Source organism: Procambarus clarkii, chromosome 63 (genome assembly GCF_040958095.1).
Source record: "Procambarus clarkii isolate CNS0578487 chromosome 63, FALCON_Pclarkii_2.0, whole genome shotgun sequence".
Taxonomy (NCBI): Eukaryota; Metazoa; Arthropoda; class Malacostraca; order Decapoda; family Cambaridae; genus Procambarus; species Procambarus clarkii.
This window is the reverse complement of record NC_091212.1, coordinates 27,901,665-27,923,003: the sequence shown is the minus strand read 5'-3', so window position 1 is coordinate 27,923,003 and position 21,339 is coordinate 27,901,665. Positions and strand designations below refer to the sequence as shown.

The window sequence follows — 21,339 nt, the reverse complement described above, 5'->3', positions numbered from 1 at the left end:
CCTGTCAGCACTCACCTGTCAGTGATCACCTGTCAGTGTTCACCTGTCAGTGCTTACCTGTCAGTGCTTACCTGTCAGTGATCACCTGTCAGTGTTCACCTGTCAGTGCTCACCTGTCAGTACTCACCTGTCAGTGTTCACCTGTTAGTGCTTACCTGTCAGTGCTCACCTGTCAGTACTCACCTGTCAATGCTTACCTGTCAGTACTCACCTGTCAGTGCTCACCTGTCAGTGTTCACCTGTCAGTACTCACCTGTCAGTGCTTACCTGTCAGTGCTTACCTGTCAGTACTCACCTGTCAGTGCTCACCTGTCAATACTCACCTGTCAGTGCTTACTTGTCAGTACCCACCTGGTAGTACTCACCTGTCAGTACTCACCTGTCAGTGCTTACCTGTCAGTGCTTACCTGTCAGTGCTCACCTGTCAGTGCTCACCTGTCAGTACTCACCTGTCAGTGCTTATCTGTCAGTGCTTACCTGTCAGTGCTTACCTGTCAGTGCTTACCTGTAAGTGTTTACCTGTCAGTGCTCACCTGTCAGTACTCACCTGTCACTACTCACCTGGCAGTGCTCACCTGTCAGTGCTCACCTGTCAGTGCTCACCTGTCAGTGCTCACCTCTCAGTACTCACCTGTCAGTACTCACCTGTCAGTACTCACCTGTCAGTGCTCACCTGACAAGGTGAGCACTGGAAGCACGGGAAGGACTGGAGTTTTGATGAGATGGAAATTCCGGGCTGTGACGGATTCAGAGATTACATAACAGGAACTATAACAATGGGTGGACCTAAGATAATAGTGGCAGTCATTTACAACCCTCCCCTAAATGACAGAAGACCTAGACAGGAGTTTGATAGAAACAACATGGCAACCATTAATATAATAGAGAGAGCAGCTTCAGTTGCCTGCAGGAATGGCTCAAGACTCTTAATCATGGGCGATTTCATCCATGGAAAGATTGACTGGGAGAATGGGGACCCACATGGTGGTGCAGATACGTGGGGAGCTAAACTCTTGGAAGTGGCAACAAGGAACTTTCTGAGCCAGCATGTCAAGGAACCCACAAGAGTGAGAGGCAATGATGAACCAGCTAGACTCGACTTGATATTCACCCTGAATGAGTCAGAAATAAGGGAAGTAAAAGTCGAAGCCTCCATAGGAATGAGTGACCACAGTGTACTGACCTTTGAGTACTTGGTGGAGGTAGGGATAACCTAAACAAAGATGGGAGCGGAGGTAAAAAGACTGAATTACCGAAGAGGAAAATATGACGAGATGAGGAACTTCCTCAGGGGAATACCATGGGAAACAGAACTTAGAGACAAGAATGTGCAGGTCATGATGGATTTTGTCACCCAGAAGTGCCAGGAAGCTGCAGACAGGTTTATCCCCGTCCAAAAGGAGAAAAACTAAAAACAACAGAAAAACCCATGGTTCAACCAGGAATGCAAGGTAGCGAAGCAACTGAGTAAAAGAACATGGAGAAACTACAGAAATAACAGAACACCAGAGAGCAGGGAGAGATACCAGAGGGCCAGAAATGAGTACCTCAGAGTGAGGAGGGAAGCAGAGAGACAGTTTGAAAATGACATCGCGAGTAAAGGCAAGACCCAACCAAAGCTGCTCCACAGCCACATCAGGAGGAAAACAGCAGTGAAGGAACAAGTGATGAAGCTGCGAAAAGGGGAGAACAGATACACAGAGAATGACAAGGAGGTGTGTGAAGAACTCAACAAGAGATTCCAGGAGGTCTTCACAATAGAACAAGGAGAAGCCCCTGCACTAAATGAGGAGGCGGCAAACCAAGCAACCTTGGAGGAATTTGACCTCACCAGTGATGAGGTCAAAGGGTGTTTGCTGGAGCTAGATGTGACAAAGGCTGTTGGGCCTGACAGAATCTCACCATGGATACTAAAGGAAGGTGCAGAAGCACTAAGTGTGCCACTCTCTATGGTGTATAACAGGTCACTGGAATCAGGAGACTTACCAGAAAGTTGAAAGACAGCTAATGTAGTCCCAATATACAAAAAGGGTGACAGACAAGAGGCACTGAATTACAGGCCAGTTTCCTTAACTTGTATACCATGCAAGGTGATGGAGAAGATCGTGAGAAAAAGGCTCGTAGAGCATCTGGAGGGAAATAACTTTGTAACGCACCATCAATATGGGTTCAGGGATGGTAAATCGTGCCTCACAGGTTTAATAAAATTTTATGACCAGGCAACAAAAATTAGGCAGGAAAGAGAAGGGTGGGCCGACTGCATTTTCCTGGATTGCCAAAAAGCCTTTGACACAGTACCCCATAAAAGGCTGTTAAAAAAGTTGGAGCAACAGGCAGGAGTAAAAGGGAAGGTGCTCCAGTGGATAAGGGAGTACTTAAGCAACAGGAAACAGCGAGTAACGGTGAGGGGGGAGACATCAGAGTGGCGAGATGTCACCAGCGGAGTCCCACAGGGCTCAGTACTTGGACCCATCCTGTTTCTAATATATGTGAACGATCTTCCGGAGGGTATAGACTCATTCCTCTCAATGTTTGCTGATGATGCAAAAATTAAGAGAAGAATCAAGACGGATGAAGATAGACAGAGACTACAGGATGGCTTGGATAAACTGGAGGAATGGTCTAGAAAATGGCTGCTAAAGTTCAACTCAGGAAAGTGTAAGGTGATGAAATTAGGCGAAGGGAGCAGGAGGCTGAACACAAGTTATCATCTGGGAGGGGAAATCCTGCAAGAGTGAAATAGAGAGAAGGATCTGGGGGTTGATATCACACCGAACCTGTCCCCAGAGGCCCACATCAAAAGAATATCATCAGCGGCATATGCTAGACTGGCCAACATAAGAACTGCTTTTAGAAACTTGTGTAAGGAATCTTTCAGAACCCTGTATACCACTTATGTAAGACCAATCTTGGAGTATGCAGCTCCAGCCTGGAGTCCATACCTAGTTAAACACAAGACAAAGTTAGAGAAGATTCAGCGGTATGCCACCAGGCTCGTCCCGGAACTGAGAGGATTGAGCTACGAGGAAAGGCTAAAGGAGCTGAACCTCACATCCCTGGAAAACAGAAGAGTAAGGGGAGACATGATAACCACCTACAAAATTCTCAGGGGAATTGACAGGGTGGACAAAGACAAACTCTTCAGCACGGATGGGACACGAACAAGGGGACACAGGTGGAAACTTAGTACCCAGATGAGCCACAGAGACGTTAGAAAGAATTTTTTCAGTGTCAGAGTAGTTAATAAATGGAATGCACTAGGAAGTGATGTGGTGGAGGCTGACTCCATACACAGTTTCAAATGTAGATATGATAGAGCCCAGTAGGCTCAGGAATCTGTACACCAGTTGATTGACAGTTGAGAGGCGGGACCAAAGAGCCAAAGCTCAACCCCCGTAAGCACAATTAGGTGAGTACCTGTCAGTACTCACCTGTCAGTGCTTACTTGTCAGTACCTACCTGTCAGTACTCACCTGTCAGTACTCACCTGTCAGTGCTTACCTGTCAGTACTCACCTGTCAGTGCTCACCTGTCAGTACTCACCTGTCAGTGCTCACCTGTCAGTACTCACCTGTCAGTGCTTACCTGTCAGTACTCACCTGTCAGTACTCACCTGTCAGTGCTTACCTGTCAGTACTCACCTGTCAGTACTCACCTGTCAGTAATCACCTGTCAGTGCTTACCTGTCAGTACTCACCTGTCAGTACTCACCTGTCAGTGCTTACTTGTCAGTGTTCACCTGTCAGTGCTGCCCTGTCAGTGCTTACCTGTCAGTACTCACCTGTCAGTGCTCACCTGTCAGTACTCACCTGTCAGTGCTCACCTGTCAGTACTCACCTGTCAGTGCTTACCTGTCAGTACTCACCTGTCAGTACTCACCTGTCAGTGCTTACCTGTCAGTACTCACCTGTCAGTGCTTACCTGTCAGTACTCACCTGTCAGTACTCACCTGTCAGTGCTCACCTGTCAGTACTCACCTGTCAGTGCTTACCTGTCAGTACTCACCTGTCAGTGCTCACCTGTCAGTACTCACCTGTCAGTGCTCACCTGTCAGTACTCACCTGTCAGTGCTTACCTGTCAGTACTCACCTGTCAGTACTCACCTGTCAGTGCTTACCTGTCAGTACTCACCTGTCAGTACTCACCTGTCAGTGCTTACCTGTCAGTGCTTACCTGTCAGTACTCACCTGTCAGTACTCACCTGTCAGTGCTTACTTGTCAGTGTTCACCTGTCAGTGCTGCCCTGTCAGTGCTCACCTGTCAGTGCTTACCTTCCTTCTATTGTGAAGACCTGGAACCTCTTGTTGAGTTCTTCACACACCTCTTTGTCATTCTCTGTGTACCTGCCCTCACTCATTCAAAGTTTCATCACCTGTTCCTTCACAGTTGTTTTCCTCCTGATGTGACTGTGGAGTAGCATTGGTTCGGTCTTGGCTTTATTAGCTATATCACTTTCATATTTTTTCTCAGCTGCTCTTCTCACTCTAATATACTCGTTCCTTGTTCTCTTGTATCTCTCTCTCTGCTTTCTGGTGTTCTGTTATTTCGGAAGTGGAACTTCATGTCCTTTTGTTCAGTTAATTTGCTTCCATTACATGTCCTATTAAACCACGTATTTTCTTTTGCTTCTGGTTTTTTCCTGTCGGGCCGGGATAAACCTGTTTACTGCCTCCTGACACTTTTGGGTGACATAGTCCATCATGTCTTGTACGGACTTAGTTCTGAGTTCTGTGTCTCATGGTGTATTCCTTAGGAATTGTCTCATCTCACATTGTGTTGGAATTGAGCTGTGTTGTTTACCAGATCGTTCATTTCGTAAGTATAAGTATAGATGCCACACCTGTGACAGGTAAAACTATGCTTTTCTTGAAAAACAGCGCCATCTGTCGCATATAAGAGCAACACACATGCTATACTAAATATGTTAAAATTCCATTTCAGTGTTTCTGATTGCACTGATAAATTGATTTTTTTTAGATTTTGATTTATTTTCATTTTGATTTAATTATTTTGTGTTAATTGCATTTGAATTAAGCTGTGTTGTTTACCAGACCGTTCATTTCGTGAGTATAGTTTATTTTTTTTTTTTTTTTTTTTTAATTTTCATTTCATTTTTTAACGATTTTTCTTATATTTAAGTGTGGGAACATCAGATCACTTGATGTTCCCAATTTTTTATGGGAACATCAGACCATTTGGGAAGGCATCGAACGAGGGAGTGGGGAATGGTGGGGATGATGAGGAGCAATGGGTGAGGGGGCAATGGTGGTGAGGACTGGGGGACAGAGAAATATATATATATATATATATATATATATATATATATATATATATATATATATATATATATATATATATATATATATATTATTAAATATGACCGAAAAAGTAAGATTAATAATTCTAACACGAATTTTCTCAATCTTTCGTACATTTCTTTTCACTGCTGGTGGAAATTCAAAAATCAATTCTCCAAAATTCATTTTTATTTTTAGTCTGACGCGACACTTGAGCGTGTTTCGTAAAACTTATTACATTTTCAAAGACTTTAGTTTACACATACACAACTGAATAGAACTTACACATCTCCGATTTGTTTATATCTACATTTGAGTGAGGTGGATGGGGTGAGGTGGCATTAATAGGGTATTAATTTCATCAACACAAGACAGAACAAGAGGTGGCATTAATAGGGTATTAAATTCATCAACACAAGACAAAACACGAAACAATGGGTATTGAATAGAAGTGATTGTGGAAAGCCTATTGGTCCATATTTCTTGATGCTTCTATATTGGAGCGGAGTCTTGAGGTGGGTAGAATATAGTTGTGCATTAATTGGCTGTTGATTGCTGGTGTTGACTTCTTAATGTGTAGTGTCTCGCAAACGTCAAGCCGTCTGCTATCGCTGTATCTATCGATGATTTCTGTGTTGTTTACTAGGATTTCTCTGGCGATGGTTTGGTTGTGGGAAGAGATTATATGTTCCTTAATGGAGCCCTGTTGCTTATGCATCGTTAAACGCCTAGAAAGAGATGTCGTTGTCTTGCCTATATACTGGGTTTTTTGGAGCTTACAGTCCCCAAGAGGGCATTTGAAGGCATAGACGACGTTGGTCTCTTTTAAAGCGTTTTGCTTTGTGTCTGGAGAGTTTCTCATGAGTAGGCTGGCCGTTTTTCTGGTTTTATAGTAAATCGTCAGTTGTATCCTCTGATTTTTGTCTGTAGGGATAACGCTTCTATTAACAATATCTTTCAGGACCCTTTCCTCCGTTTTATGAGCTGTGGAAAAGAAGTTCCTGTAAAATAGTCTAATAGGGGGTATAGGTGTTGTGTTAGTTGTCTCTTCAGAGGTTGCATGGCGTTTCACTTTCCTTCTTATGATGTCTTCGACGAAACCATTGGAGAAGCCGTTGTTGACTAGGACCTGCCTTACCCTACAGAGTTCTTCGACGACTTGCTTCCATTCTGAGCTGTGGCTGAGAGCACGGTCGACATATGCGTTAACAACACTCCTCTTGTACCTGTCTGGGCAGTCGCTGTTGGCATTTAGGCACATTCCTATGTTCGTTTCCTTAGTGTAGACTGCAGTGTGGAAACCTCCGCTCTTTTCCATGACTGTTACATCTAGAAAGGGCAGCTTCCCATCCTTTTCCATCTCGTAAGTGAAACGCAGCACGGAACTCTGCTCAAATGCCTCCTTCAGCTCCTGCAGATGTCTGACATCAGGTACCTGTGTAAAAATGTCGTCAACATACCTGCAGTATATGGCCGGTTTCAAGTTCATGTCGACTAAGACTTTTTGCTCGATGGTACCCATGTAGAAGTTTGCAAACAGGACACCTAGGGGAGAACCCATGGCGACCCCATCTACTTGCTTATACATGTGCCCATCCGGGCTCAAGAAGGGTGCCTCTTTAGTACAAGCTTGGAGTAGTTTCCTTAGAATATTTTCTGGTATGTCAAGAGGATTACAGGCTGGATCACAATACACTCTGTCGGCTATCATCCCGATTGTCTCGTCCACAGGTACGTTGGTGAACAGTGATTCTACGTCCAACGAGGCTCTTATCCCTGTGGCCCGTGTGCCCCGCAGTAAGTCAACAAATTCCTTTGGAGACTTCAGGCTGAAGGCGCAAGGGACATAAGGAGTCAGCAGGCCGTTGAGTCGCTTCGCCAGTCTGTACGTGGGTGTGGGTATCTGGCTAATGATTGGCCGAAGTGGGTTTCCAGGCTTGTACCTGTGGACGACAACGTACCTGTGGACGAGACAATCGGGATGATAGCCGACAGTGTCAGACTAGAAATAAAAATGAATTTTGGAGAACTGATTTTTGAATTACCACCAGCAGTGAAAAGAAATGTACGAAAGATTGAGAAAATTCGTGTTAGAATTATTAATCTTACTTTTTCGGTCATATTTAATAATATATGTCTACAGGAAAGACTGCTACCAAAATATACTAATATATATATATATATATATATATATATATATATATATATATATATATATATATATATATATATATATATATATATATATATATATATATATATATATATATATGCAATTGACGATCACAAAACACTGATCATTTTATGCGGAAAATCCACAGAGAAATATGAAATGAGGTGAACGTTTCGGCTTTGTTAAAGCCTTTGTCAACACCAGACTGTTGTCTGGTGTTGACAAAGGCTTTAACAAAGCCGAAACGTTCACCTCATTTCATATTTCTCTGTGGATTTTCCGCATATATATATATATATATATATATATATATATATATATATATATATATATATATATATATATATTCGTGTGCTGCGAATATATATGTAAATATATTATATACAGGTAATTGGTAATTGTTAAGAAAACCTCAACAAATCACCAATTTGCTGTTGGAAGGAAATTAACCTGGAAGCAGTACGTAATTTGAGGCTTTAAGTAAGGTACAGTTTCTGTAGCTACCAATTAACAGCTGTACCATGCAATGAACACTATTATCGTGGTAGTGGGCGTGTTTGAGAGTTGTTTGAACGTGTTTGATACAAGTTTGGCTCAGGTGAAGGTGGTATTGGGCGGCCTGGGCTGAGCGCCGCAGGTCTCAGCCTCTCGCCACTCCGTAAACAAAAATCTAGGTTTTAAGCCTTACTAGTAACGTACAAGCCTAAGCAACCCACTTAACCCATCGAGTCTGATACATAGTAAATGTTGATAATGTTTACGTCGTTACTTTTATTAGTAGGTTGCATTTGTAACGGTTGCCATAACGACAGAGAAACACGAGTTGAAAGGACGGGTTGTAGAGGGGGTGAGTGTAGAGGGGTGAGTGTAGAGGGGGTGAGTGTAGAAGGGGTGAGTGTAGAGGGGGTGAGTGTAGAGGGGTGAGTGTAGAGGGGTGAGTGTAGAAGGGGTGAGTGTAGAGGGGTGAGTGTAGAAGGGTGAGTGTAGATGGGGTGGGAGTAGAAGGGGTGAGTGTAGAGGGGTGAGAGTAGAGGGGGTGAGTGTAGAAGGGTGAGTGTAGACAGGGTGAGAGTAGAGGGGTGAGTGTAGAGGGGGTGAGTGTAGAGGGGGTGAGTGTAGAAGGGGTGAGTGTAGAAGGGGTGAGTGTAGAAGGGGTGAGTGTAGAGGGGGTGAGTGTAGAGGGGGTGAGTGTAAAAGGGGTGAGTGTAGAAGGGGTGAGTGTAGAGGGGGTGAGTGTAGAAGGGGTGAGTGTAGAAGGGGTGAGTGTAGAAGGGGTGAGTGTAGAGGGGGTGAGTGTAGAGGGGGTGAGTGTAAAAGGGGTGAGTGTAGAAGGGGTGAGTGTAAAATGGGTGAGTGTAGAAGGGGTGAGTGTAGAGGGGGTGAGTGTAGAGGGGGTGAGTGTAAAAGGGGTGAGTGTAGAAGGGGTGAGTGTAGAAGGGGTGAGTGTAGAAGGGGTGAGTGTAGAAGGGGTGAGTGTAGAGGGGGTGAGTGTAAAAGGGGTGAGTGTAGAAGGGGTGAGTGTAGAAGGGGTGAGTGTAGAAGGGGTGAGTGTAGAGGGGGTGAGTGTAGAGGGGTGAGTGTAGAAGGGGTGAGTGTAGAGGGGGTGAGTGTAGAGGGGGTGAGTGTAAAAGGGGTGAGTGTAGAAGGGGTGAGTGTAGAAGGGGTGAGTGTAGAGGGGGTGAGTGTAAAAGGGGTGAGTGTAGAAGGGGTGAGTGTAGAGGGGGTGAGTGTAGAAGGGGTGAGTGTAGAGGGGGTGAGTGTAGAAGGGGTGAGTGTAGACGCGTGAGTGTAGAGGGGGTGAGTATAGAGGGGGTGAGTGTAGAGGGGTGAGTGTAGAGGGGGTGAGTGTAGAAGGGGTGAGTGTAGAGGGGTGAGTGTAGAAGGGGTGAGTGTAGAGGGGTGAGTGTAGAGGGGGTGAGTGTAGAAGGGGTGAGTGTAGACGGGTGAGTGTAGAGGGGGTGAGTGTAGAGGGGTGAGTGTAGAGGGGGTGAGTGTAGAAGGGGTGAGTGTAGAGGGGGTGAGTGTAGAGGGGTGAGTGTAGAGGGGTGAGTGTAGAAGGGGTGAGTGTAGAGGGGTGAGTGTAGAAGGGTGAGTGTAGATGGGGTGGGAGTAGAAGGGGTGAGTGTAGAGGGGTGAGAGTAGAGGGGGTGAGTGTAGAAGGGTGAGTGTAGACAGGGTGAGAGTAGAGGGGTGAGTGTAGAGGGGGTGAGTGTAGAGGGGGTGAGTGTAGAAGGGGTGAGTGTAGAAGGGGTGAGTGTAGAAGGGGTGAGTGTAGAGGGGGTGAGTGTAGAGGGGGTGAGTGTAAAAGGGGTGAGTGTAGAAGGGGTGAGTGTAGAGGGGGTGAGTGTAGAAGGGGTGAGTGTAGAAGGGGTGAGTGTAGAAGGGGTGAGTGTAGAGGGGGTGAGTGTAGAGGGGGTGAGTGTAAAAGGGGTGAGTGTAGAAGGGGTGAGTGTAAAATGGGTGAGTGTAGAAGGGGTGAGTGTAGAGGGGGTGAGTGTAGAGGGGGTGAGTGTAAAAGGGGTGAGTGTAGAAGGGGTGAGTGTAGAAGGGGTGAGTGTAGAAGGGGTGAGTGTAGAAGGGGTGAGTGTAGAGGGGGTGAGTGTAAAAGGGGTGAGTGTAGAAGGGGTGAGTGTAGAAGGGGTGAGTGTAGAAGGGGTGAGTGTAGAGGGGGTGAGTGTAGAGGGGTGAGTGTAGAAGGGGTGAGTGTAGAGGGGGTGAGTGTAGAGGGGGTGAGTGTAAAAGGGGTGAGTGTAGAAGGGGTGAGTGTAGAAGGGGTGAGTGTAGAGGGGGTGAGTGTAAAAGGGGTGAGTGTAGAAGGGGTGAGTGTAGAGGGGGTGAGTGTAGAAGGGGTGAGTGTAGAGGGGGTGAGTGTAGAAGGGGTGAGTGTAGACGCGTGAGTGTAGAGGGGGTGAGTATAGAGGGGGTGAGTGTAGAGGGGTGAGTGTAGAGGGGGTGAGTGTAGAAGGGGTGAGTGTAGAGGGGTGAGTGTAGAAGGGGTGAGTGTAGAGGGGTGAGTGTAGAGGGGGTGAGTGTAGAAGGGGTGAGTGTAGACGGGTGAGTGTAGAGGGGGTGAGTGTAGAAGGGGTGAGTGTAGAGGGGGTGAGTGTAGAAGGGGTGAGTGTAGAGGGGGTGAGTGTAGAAGGGGTGAGTGTAGAATGGTGAGTGTAGACGGGTGAGTGTAGAAGGGGTGAGTGTAGTGGGGGTGAGTGTAGAAGGGGTGAGTGTAGAGGGATGAGTATAGAGGGGGTGAGTATAGAGGGGGTGAGTGTAGAGGGGTGAGTGTAGAGGGGGTGAGTGTAGAGGGGTGAGTGTAGAGGGGGTGAGTGTAGAGGGGTGAATGTAGAGGGGTGAGTGTAGAGGGGGTGAGTGTAGACGGGTGAGTGTAGAGGGGTGAGTGTAGAGGGGGTGAGTGTAGAAGGGGTGAGTGTAGAGGGGGTGAGTGTAGAAGGGGTGAGTGTAGAAGGGGTGAGTGTAGAGGGGGTGAGTGTAGAGGGGGTGAGTGTAGAGGGGGTGAGTGTTGAAGGGGTGAGTGTAGAGGGGTGAGTGTAGAGGGGGTGAGTGTTGACGGGAGAGTGTAGAAGGGGTGAGTGTAGAGGGGGTGAGTGTAGAAGGGGTGAGTGTAGAGGGGGTGAGTGTAGAAGGGGTGAGTGTAGAATGGTGAGTGTAGAGGGGGGTGAGTGCAGACGGGTGAGTGTAGAAGGGGTGAGTGTAGTGGGGGTGAGTGTAGAAGGGGTGAGTGTAGAGGGATGAGTATAGAGGGGGTGAGTGTAGAGGGGTGAGTGTAGAGGGGGTGAGTGTAGAGGGGTGAGTGTAGAGGTGGTGAGTGTAGAGGGGTGAATGTAGAGGGGTGAGTGTAGAGGGGGTGAGTGTAGAGGGGGTGAGTGTAGAGGGGTGAGTGTAGAGGGGGTGAGTGTAGAGGGGTAAGTGTAGAAGGGTGAGTGTAGAGGGGGTGAGTGTAGAGGGGTGAGTGTAGAGGGGGTGAGTGTAGAGGGGTGAATGTAGAGGGGTGAGTGTAGAGGGGTGAGTGTAGAGGGGTAAGTGTAGAGGGGGTGAGTGTAGAGGGGGTGAGTGTAGAGGGGTGAATGTAGAGGGGTGAGTGTAGAGGGGTGAGTGTAGAGGGGGTGAGAATTGGGGCGCTGAAGATGAAGGGGAGGAGATAATAGGAAGGACTGTTGAAGGATTGAAAAGGGAATAATAAACCCCACATTGAGTTAGGAAAACACTATTTGTCAAATATTGATACTGTTCTTAAAAGATTTCCCCATTTTGCACCCGCAAGATAACGTAAGCTTTTAAGGGTTGATAAATGTTAATCTTCTTGTTTGAGGAGCTGTTCACTGGAGACAGTTAAGCAAGTCCCAGCTGTGTCTGGGTACAAGTGACAAGATGAACAACCCAGCGGGTTTTCTTCCTATTGGGGAGTGTTGTACCTGCTGCTATGGCGGTGTATCCACTCACATGATGAGTGGAGCTGTCCAATAAACTCGCCCCTTGGGGCAAAATTTAAATTTTTTAAGGGATTGTGGGGGAGGGAGGGCGGGGGCTAGTATACCAGAGAGGGATGAGAGGAGTGTTGGAGGGAGAGGAGAGAGGGATAGAGGGATGAGAGGAGTGTTGGAGGGATAGGAGAGAGGGAGAGAGGGAAGGAGGGAGGGAGGGAGGTCAAGGGAACCAGGGAGAAGTGGTGGAGAGGGGCCAAGGAGAGGGAGGGGGAGGGGGGGAGGGACTAACAAGCCCCAGCGTCACTGTCCTTGAAGCCTTGTCCATGATGGCCGCCAGGGACCGGGTGCCAATATCTTTTATATTGGTGCTCTTTCCTTCCCCTCCTCCCTTAGCCCCTCCCATGATCCCCCCTAGCCCTTCCCTTGGCCCCTCACCCTCCTCTGCCCTCCCTCACTCTCGTATTCAGCGCAAGTATATATGTTAGCCTATGTTAAGATTTGCCCTGAGGGGCGAATTTATTGGGCAGCGTCATTCATCCTGTGAGTGAACACACCGCCATAGTGACAGTATTGGGTAGCGCCACTCATCCTGTGAGTGGACACACCGCCATAGTGACAGTATTGGGCAGCGTCACTCATCCTGTGAGTGAACACACCGCCATAGTGACAGTATTGGGCAGCATCACTCATCATGTGAGTGAACACACGCCATAGTGACAGTACTGTACAGCATCACTCATGCTGTGAGTGAACATAACGAAGAAAATCCACTGGGTTGTTCATCCTGTCACTTGTACCCAGACACAGCTGGGACTTGCTTAACTGTCTCAAGTTTACAGCTTATCAAACAAGAAGATTAACACCTGACTGGACGAGTGTTACTAGCCGAGTACCACACGGTTCAGTTCTTACACTAGTAATGTTCATCGTCTACATAAACGATCTACCAGTAGGAATACAAAATTATATGAACATGTTTGTGGATGAGCTTAAGATACTGGGCAAGATAGGAGACGCAGACAATTGTCGTGCCCTTCAAATTGATCTAGATAAAATAAGTGCTTGGAATGTCTATTGGCAAATGGAATTCAATGTGAATAAATGTCATGTTATGGAATGTGGAATCGGAGAAAATAGATCACACACAAATTATAAATTATGTGGAAAGGAATTAAAGAACTCTAACAAAGACCAAGAGCTAGGGGTGGTTTTGAGTAGTAAACTCTCACAAGAGGAACACATAAAGAACATTGTGAGAGGAGCGTATGCGTTGCTTTCCAACTTTCCAACAGCTTCCGGAACTGAAAAACAAGAGTTACAAGGAGAGACGTTAAACATTTAAACGAGGAGAGACAATTTTAGAGTCGCTAAACATGTCAAAACTGGAGGATAGAAGAAAAAGAGGTGATATGATCACTACTTACAAAAATAATAACAGGAATAGATCAAATTAACAAAGGAATTCCTGAACCAGCAACTTCACGAACAAGAGGACACAGATCCAAGTGAAAGAAACGAAGTTGCAGACAAAATATTAGACAGTTTCTTTTACAAACAGAGTGGCAGACAGTTGGAACAAGCTAAGTGAGAAGGTGGGGAGGCGAAAACCGTCATTAGTTTCAAGGCGTTATACGACAAAGAGTATTGGGAAGGCTCTTGTTAGACCACATTTAGATTATACAGTTCAGTTTTGGTCGCCATGCTATAGAATAGATATAAATTCACTAGAACGCATCCAGCGTAGGACGAAAAAGTTAATCCCGCAAAGTTGAAATCATATGAAGAAAGATTGACAAAGCTTAAATTACGTTCTCTAGAAAGGCGAGCTATACGCCAGGGAGAATGTGGTCACTCAAGACATCCTGAGCACCGTTGAGCATCTACCTGTGTTAAAAGAGCATGACAGTGAACCAACCTCGAAAAACTCAGCGAGGCCCTAGATTCCCTTGCTTCTGGCAAAGCTCCTGGAAAAGACTGCATTTCTGTCGAGACCTTGAAGTGCTGCAAAAGGTAACCTACTCATGGAGCTGCATGAAATCCTCTGCCTCTGCTGGGGAGAAGGAGAGGTGCCACAGGACATGAGGTACGCCAACATTGCCTTGCTGTACAAGAATAAAGGTGACAGGGGCGACTGCAACAATTACCGCAGCAGCTCCCTCCTCAGCATTGTTGGAAAGCTGCTTGCTCGCATCACATTGAAGAGGCTCCAATTATTTGTAGAGAGTCTATCCAGAATTACAGTGCAGATTCCGAGCTAACAGGTCCACCATCGACATGGTCTTTTTCCTCAGACAACTGCAGGAGAAATGCAAGGAACGGAAGCAGCCACTCTTCGTAGCCTTCATAGCTCTGATGAAGGCTTTCGACCTCGTCAGCTGAAATGGTCTGTTCAAGATCCTCCCCAAGATCGGCTGTCCACCAAGGCTCCTCAGCATCACCAGATCTTTCCACGAGAACACGAAGGGCACCGTGATCTTTGATGGTTCAACATCAGACACCTTCGACATCTGAAGCTATGTAAAGCAGGGCTGCATCCTGGCACCAACCTTATTTGAGATTTTCTTCACAGTTATGCTGCACCACGCCTTCGGATCTGCCTGCTACAGACCCGACCCCAGCGTCCGAGCATGGAGCAGTGACGACCGCGCCATCTGTGGATCAGCTCCCGAAACCCCCTCCAAATGGACGGTGCCAACTAGTGAGGACGAGAAATACCAGCCACAAGGGCTAGTTTCCCGTCCTGATCAGCTCATAACACTGCCGCTGCTGACCTCTGGTGAGGTGACGCTTAGACAGCAACGCCATCTATGGAGTGGATAGGTGGGCGTTTGTGTCTAAGCCTGTAAGTGAGGTGCCCTAGAGTGTCCCTAATACTGATGACGTGTCTGATTACAGAGTCGACCTGGGACTGCTGTAATGGAAGTTGGATCAGTCTACCCAAGGCAGCCGTCTCGTCTCCAAGTATTTGCTGCAGCAGCTGTGAGTCGCCCCCCGGATGAACACTGTGGTGTTAGCCTGCCTGTGAAGTGGCAGTTGAGGGATTGTCATACCCGGGACTGACTGGTGGAGATGCTTAACCACTGGGGTGTTGTGGAAAGGAGAGTGACCTGTGGGATCACACGAGGCTCCTGACTAGGGCTCGCGACCTTAGTATCAATCGTGGAGTGGCCTAACCAGCGTTGCTGATTGGAACCTGCCAGCTACCGGCTGGACTTGTGGTTGATGGCCTCCACGACGGTGCCCCCAGTGGAACTGTGATTTGGCTGGCCTGTGGCCAGGGTAGACTCAAGAGAATCGAAGGATTCGTCGTGAGGCCACAAGAGGACTAAGAGCTTAGCCTTGTTGAGCACCGTGAACGTCCAGAGTCTTCAGAGGAAGACTACGTTGTATATAATAGTGTTTAACCACTCCCCCCTGTGTAACCTTTTATATATTATTTATGGTGACGGTAATAATTATATTATTAAGTTTTTGCCTTTATTTCCCTTCCCCTTTAATTTATTTGCGTTACGGATCACATCCCTTGAAAGCCACTATTATCTTGGGGCCGGATACCCTATCTCTAACAACATCAGAGAAAGAACCCGGTTGCGACCCGAGAGGGCCGTAACATAATTGGCATCCCCAGCGGGATTCGACCCCTTGTCAAGTATGTTTGACAGGGGTGGTGAAGTGGTGCAATCCCCTGTAAATAATTCCCCCTGTGTGTGACTATTAGGACGTTATACATCCTGTGCGGTGCTCGGAGTGACTAAGTGCAATATTGTGCAGTGCGGTGCTCGCTGTGATTAAGTGCAATATTGTGTAGTGTGGTGCTCAGAGTGATTCAGTGCAATATTGTAGAGCGAAGTGCTCGCTGTGATTAAGTGCAATATTGTGTAGTGCGGTGCCCGGAGTAATTACGTGCAATATTGGCAAGTGCAGTGTTTGGTGCGGTAAAGTGCAATATTGACGTAGAACAGTGCTTGGTGCGTTAAGTGCTAAAGTGAAGCGGTGTGTTAAGTGCTAGTGTTCCATCTCAGTGACGATGGCAGAAAAATCGACCATCGACGATCTGGACGATGTTCAGGCTTTTCTGAACAGGGAGGACTGTCTTGCCAGATTAAAATATCTGGGCAAACAGGAACTTGTACTAGTGAGTGCCTACCTGGAGATCAAGATACGTGCCAGTGATTCCCGTGTGGAGATCTTGTCCAAGGTTCACCGGCATTTGAAGGCCAATGAGAAACAGGAAAGTGAGGCACAAGGTACAAAAGAAAGTGAGGAAGTAGCTTCCACTGAAAAGGAAGATAAAGGCAGTGACATTGACAGCGATGCAGGTGAGCTAAATATAAGTTTACTTACCGTAAAAATGCGTGCCTTGGAAATTAATCGTGAGATAGAATGGAAGAAATTAGAAATAGAACGAGAATTGAAAGATAAAGAATTAGAGATGAGGCGTTTAGAATTAGAAGAAAGGAAAGAAGAGCGAGAAAGAGAAAGAGAAGAGCGAGAAAGAGAAGAGAAACGAGAACGAGAAAGAGAAAGAGAAGAGCGAGAAAAAGAACGAGAAAGAGAAAGAGAAGAACGAGAAAAAGAACGAAAAAGAGAAAGAGAAGAACGAGAAAAAGAACGAGAAGAACGAGAAAAAGAACGAGAGAGAGAAGAACGAGACAGGCAAGAACGACGAGACAGAGAGGAAAGAGAGAGAAACAACATGAAGAAGAAGAAGTATTGCGGTTAGGCGGTGGTCAGAGGCAAACGACGGACACAAGTCTTTTCGATCCGGTGAGGAACATCAAAATGGTCCCGAAGTTCAACGAGAAGGAAGTTTCAAAGTTCTTCGCGGCCTTCGAGAAAGTTGCAGCCTCTTTGGAGTGGCCAAGGGAGAATTGGGCCATCATGATACAGTCAGTCTTGACTGGGAAGGCCCAAGTCGCCTACTCCACGTTGTCCCTTGATGACTCTGGCGATTACAACAAGGTGAAGAAAGTGGTGCTCATGGCTTACCAGTTGGTACCTGAGGCGTACAGGCAGAAGTTTAGAAACCTGAAGAAGACCTCAGAGCACACTTTCACCGAATTCGCGACCATCAAGGAGCGACTTTTCCAGGAATGGTGTGCCTCTTGGAAGGTGGAGACCAAAGAAGACCTCGAGCAGCTCATACTGTTAGAGGACTTCAAGGATTGTTTGTCTGGAGACCTGAAGACGTACTTAGAGGAGCAGCAGGTGGAGACCTTGAGTGCGGCAGCCACCATGGCTGAGGAATACATCCTGACGCACAGGCCTTCTGCTAAGTACGTCCCGAGGAATTACCCACGCCGGTTTGACAAACCTCGTCATGACGAAGAGGAGACCCCCGTCCCACAAAGCGCTAAGAAGACGCCCCCAAGTAGCCCTCGAAGGACGAGTCCTAGCAGTCCGAAACACCGGAGTCTGAGGAGGAATATGGTGTGTTGGACTTGTGGGCAGAAAGGGCATGTAACTGCTATGTGCCGAGGCAGAAGAGGTAGCGGCGCACGTAGGGAGGTGATGTTGATGAGCTGTGTAACACCACCAGCAGGAAGCCAGTCTATGACTACTCAGGAAGGACCAAGTTTGTTCGCCCCTCACACTTCAAGCGGGTACGTAACGAGTGATCACACTGGTAGATCAGTTGTAGTGCTCAGAGATAGTGGAGCAGCCCAGTCCCTGATCGTGGGTAGCTCGTTACCCGAGGGAGTGAGTGTGGATGGGAGACAAAAGGTTGTCCTGGTTGGGTTTCCTAGGACGCAGTATATCGCCCCCTTGATGCCGGTACATCTCGACTCGCCTTACTTCAGCGGCACATGTGCGTTGGCAGTAGTCGATACCCTGCCTATAGCTGGGATTGACGTGGTACTAGCCAACGACTTGGTGACAGATTGGAGCAACAATCATCCCAAGGTTGCGGACGAGTCAGCCGAAACAGCAAGGTCTGAGGTAATAGCAGGCAGTGGTAATATCCAGGTACAGACAGACCTGGAAATAGATAACATGTTTAATCCTTCCTCTCGCCTACAGATTGACAGTATTCTAGCAGAGTCTCCTGATTCTTCTCCCGATGAGGAACATGCGGTTACGATGTCAGAGGCGACTGAGCAAGAAGAGAGGCCTCGTGTACAAGCACCCACGGATACCAAAGAGTCTGGAGTGAAGGCAGATGAGTACTTGCGGTATGGCAAGGTACAGCGTTCATTGAACCAGCCAGAGATTCCCCAGACGTTGGAGGTATGTGAAGTATGTACAAAGGTTCTAGTGCCCTCTTCGGTCCAAACTAGTCTAGTGGATATAGCCGGCTATGGACATGACAAGTTCGGGAAGCTTATCCCTCAGTTAACCAAATGTTTCCTAGCGGTATTTTTTGTTCTTGTGTGTGTTCTCAGTAAGGACCAGTGGACGACTCGACAGATGATGGCTCCCATGAACATCGTGAAGAGATCCCAGGGATTGGAGATTTGCACTGCGAGTGATGCAGTCAAAGGAGGGACCTGGAAGGTGATGGTAGATACAGGAGGTACGAGATGTGATATTATGAGTGACTGTTTTCGACAGGTTGACACCCCCCGTGTGATTGCTGACCCTGGATGCAGCATTATACGGAACGTTGGTCGACCTGACGGTGGCAGAGCGAATGCCATCTTCGGTGTACAAGCAGCTCTGTTGGAACTAGGTGTGGGCCTAGTAGGCGAGTATGCAGTAAGTATTGACTTACCCACTGTAGCTGTCACTCTAAATTATCAGACCCCTGTATTCCAGGTTCCCGTCTCCCTGAAGGACTACCAGACCGGTACTAGAAATGCCGTCTGTGACCAGCCATCATCGGTGCCACGACACAAGGAAGTGTCGAGTCGCCCCAGATCGTGTTTACACCAATCCTTACTCAGGACACATGAGATTAAGCCCCTGCTTGACATCGCAGTGGAAGTGTGGAAGATTACATCAGGCAGGTCATTGCCTACCATCTTCAAGTTTCATCTGTGCCAGAGTTTCCCGTTCGGACAGTTCTGTGGACAAGACATCTCACCATTCCAGTTCTTAGTGTACGTGAGTCCATTTGGAGTTGTGTTCCCGTACTAATTTGGTTCGTGTTTTTCTTTATAGAACCATAAACCAAATTCCTTTTGGTGGGGAGGTGTTACGGACACGAGCCCAGCGTCCGAGCACGGAACAGTGACGACCACGCCATCTGTGGATCAGCTCCCGAAACCCCCTCCAAATGGACGGTGCCAACTAGTGAGGACGAGAAATACCAGCCACAAGGGCTAGTTTCCCGTCCTGATCAGCTCATAACACTGCCGCTGCTGACCTCTGGTGAGGTGACGCTTAGACAGCAACGCCATCTATGGAGTGGATAGGTGGGCGTTTGTGTCTAAGCCTGTAAGTGAGGTGCCCTAGAGTGTCCCTATTACTGATGACGTGTCTGATTACAGAGTCGACCTGGGACTGCTGTAATGGAAGTTGGATCAGTCTACCCAAGGCAGCCGTCTTGTCTCCAAGTGTTTGCTGCAGCAGCTGTGAGTCGCCCCCCGGATGAACACTGTGGTGTTAGCCTGCCTGTGAAGTGGCAGTTGAAGGATTGTCATACCCGGGACTGACTGGTGGAGACGCTTAACCACTGGGGTGTTGTGGAAAGGAGAGTGACCTGTGGGATCACACGAGGCTCCTGACTAGGGCTCGCGACCTTAGTATCGATCGTGGAGTGGCCTAACCAGCGTTGCTGATTGGAACCTGCCAGCTACCGGCTGGACTTATGGTTGATGGCCTCCACGACGGTGCCCCCAGTGGAACTGTGATTTGGCTGGCCTGTGGCCAGGGTAGACTCAAGAGAATCGAAGGATTTGTCGTGAGGCCACAAGAGGACTAAGAGCTTAGCCTTGTTGAGCACCGTGAACGTCCAGAGTCTTCAGAGGAAGACTACGTTGTATATAATAGTGTTTAACCCCCCCCCCCCCCTGTGTAACCTTTTATATATTATTTATGGTGACAGTAATAATTATATTATTAAGTTTTTGCCTTTATTTCCCTTCCCCTTTAATTTACTTGCGTTACGGATCACATCCCTTGAAAGCCACTATTAGCTTGGGGCCGGATACCCTATCTCTAACAACATCAGAGAAAGAACCCGGTTGCGACCCGAGAGGGCCGTAACACTGCCACAGAAGGCATCTACCTCCGGACCAGGTCGGATAGAAAGCTCTTTAACCTCACCAGGCTAAAAGCAAAGTCAAAGGTTCAGCTGAGGTGTCTGCATGACTTCCTTTTTGCCGACGACACAGCAGTCACCGCCCTCTCAGCTGAAGACCTCCAAAAGCTCTTGACCTGCTTCAGCAAGGCCTGCCAGGCCTTCGAACTCACCATCAGCCTGAAGAAAACACAGGTCATGGGACAAGGAGTGGACTCTCCACCTAACATCAACATCTCTGATTACAAACTGGAATTCGTCCACGACTTCATGTACCTGGGCTCCACAATCTGACTTCCTCTCTCTTGACATGGATTTCAACAAACGCATCGGTAAGGCATCTACAACCATGTCCAGACTGACAAAGAGAGTGTGGGGCTAACAATAAGCTAACCAAGTACACAAAGATCCAGGTTTACAAAGCCTGCATCCTGAGCGTATATGGCAGTGTGTCCTGCCATATACGCCCGTCCACGCCCGTCAGGAAAGAAAGCTGAACGCCTACCACATGCGCTGCCTCCGACACAACTTGGACATTGGTAGGACAAAGTAACAAACAATAGCGCCCTGGGAAGAACTAGAATCATTCGTCTCCGAAGCAGAGACAGGCTCGGGCCCCGGGGTGCTAATGGGTAATGGCAAGATCCCCAAGGATCTCCTGTACGGAGAGCTGATACAGGGAAAACGTCCAACAGGCAAACCCCAGTTACGGTACAAAGACGTGTGCAAGAGGGACCTGAAAGCCATGGACGTCGATCTAGTCATGTAGGAAACACTGGCCGCAGACCGATCAGCCTGGAGGCAGTCTGTTCAGAATAGTCTTTCCAGGTTCGAGGAGAGACTCTCTGCCTCATCTTGCCAAGCAATCAGAGGCAAAGAGTCGGTAGCCAGGAAGACAGACCAGAATCAGACTTCACTTGTGCTCAGTGTAGGATGGATTGCCATTCTCGGATTGGTCTCATCATTCACACCAGATGATGCACCAGGATTGACAACCAGAGCACAACTCCATAGTCTCGAATTCGAATTTTTGCTATTACTGAATCTCTCCTGCGGCCACCTCCTCTTTGTCCATAATGATTGGGATTGCCACCTGCAACCGCATTGTACCAACGTACAGATTCACTAGTTTGTGTGTCTATCCTCTTTCTTCAGTTGTCATGGTAATGTTGCCTGATAATACCTCTAATTTGTAGCAGTCTTGGATATGAAGTATTCAATATGATCTCCTTCAGTGCCCTTAGC

At 47.6% G+C, this 21,339-nt stretch overlaps 1 protein-coding gene across 1 annotated transcript; it reads left to right on the top strand.

Annotated features, from left to right (window-relative positions):
- The first annotated feature begins 14,186 nt into the window (after positions 1-14,186).
- Positions 14,187-20,388, top strand: LOC138354577 (uncharacterized). Its single transcript, XM_069308949.1, has 4 exons — positions 14,187-14,282; positions 17,934-18,140; positions 18,465-18,571; positions 20,124-20,388. The coding sequence occupies exons 1-4, from the start codon at positions 14,187-14,189 to the stop codon at positions 20,386-20,388; spliced, it is 675 nt and encodes a 224-aa protein (XP_069165050.1).
- Positions 20,389-21,339: the final 951 nt, after the last annotated feature.

What these genes read in the sequence shown, in the direction of transcription:
- LOC138354577 (XM_069308949.1), top strand. Translation starts at nt 14,187, where the DNA reads ATGGTCTTTTTCCTCAGACAACTGCAGGAGAAATGCAAGGAACGGAAG. An exon ending in TGATGAAGGCTTTCGACCTC is followed by an intron (nt 14,283 to 17,933) that starts GTCAGCTGAAAT and finishes TCTCGCCTACAG; the next exon opens with ATTGACAGTATTCTAGCAGA. An exon ending in AGATTCCCCAGACGTTGGAG is followed by an intron (nt 18,141 to 18,464) that starts GTATGTGAAGTA and finishes TGTTTTCGACAG; the next exon opens with GTTGACACCCCCCGTGTGAT.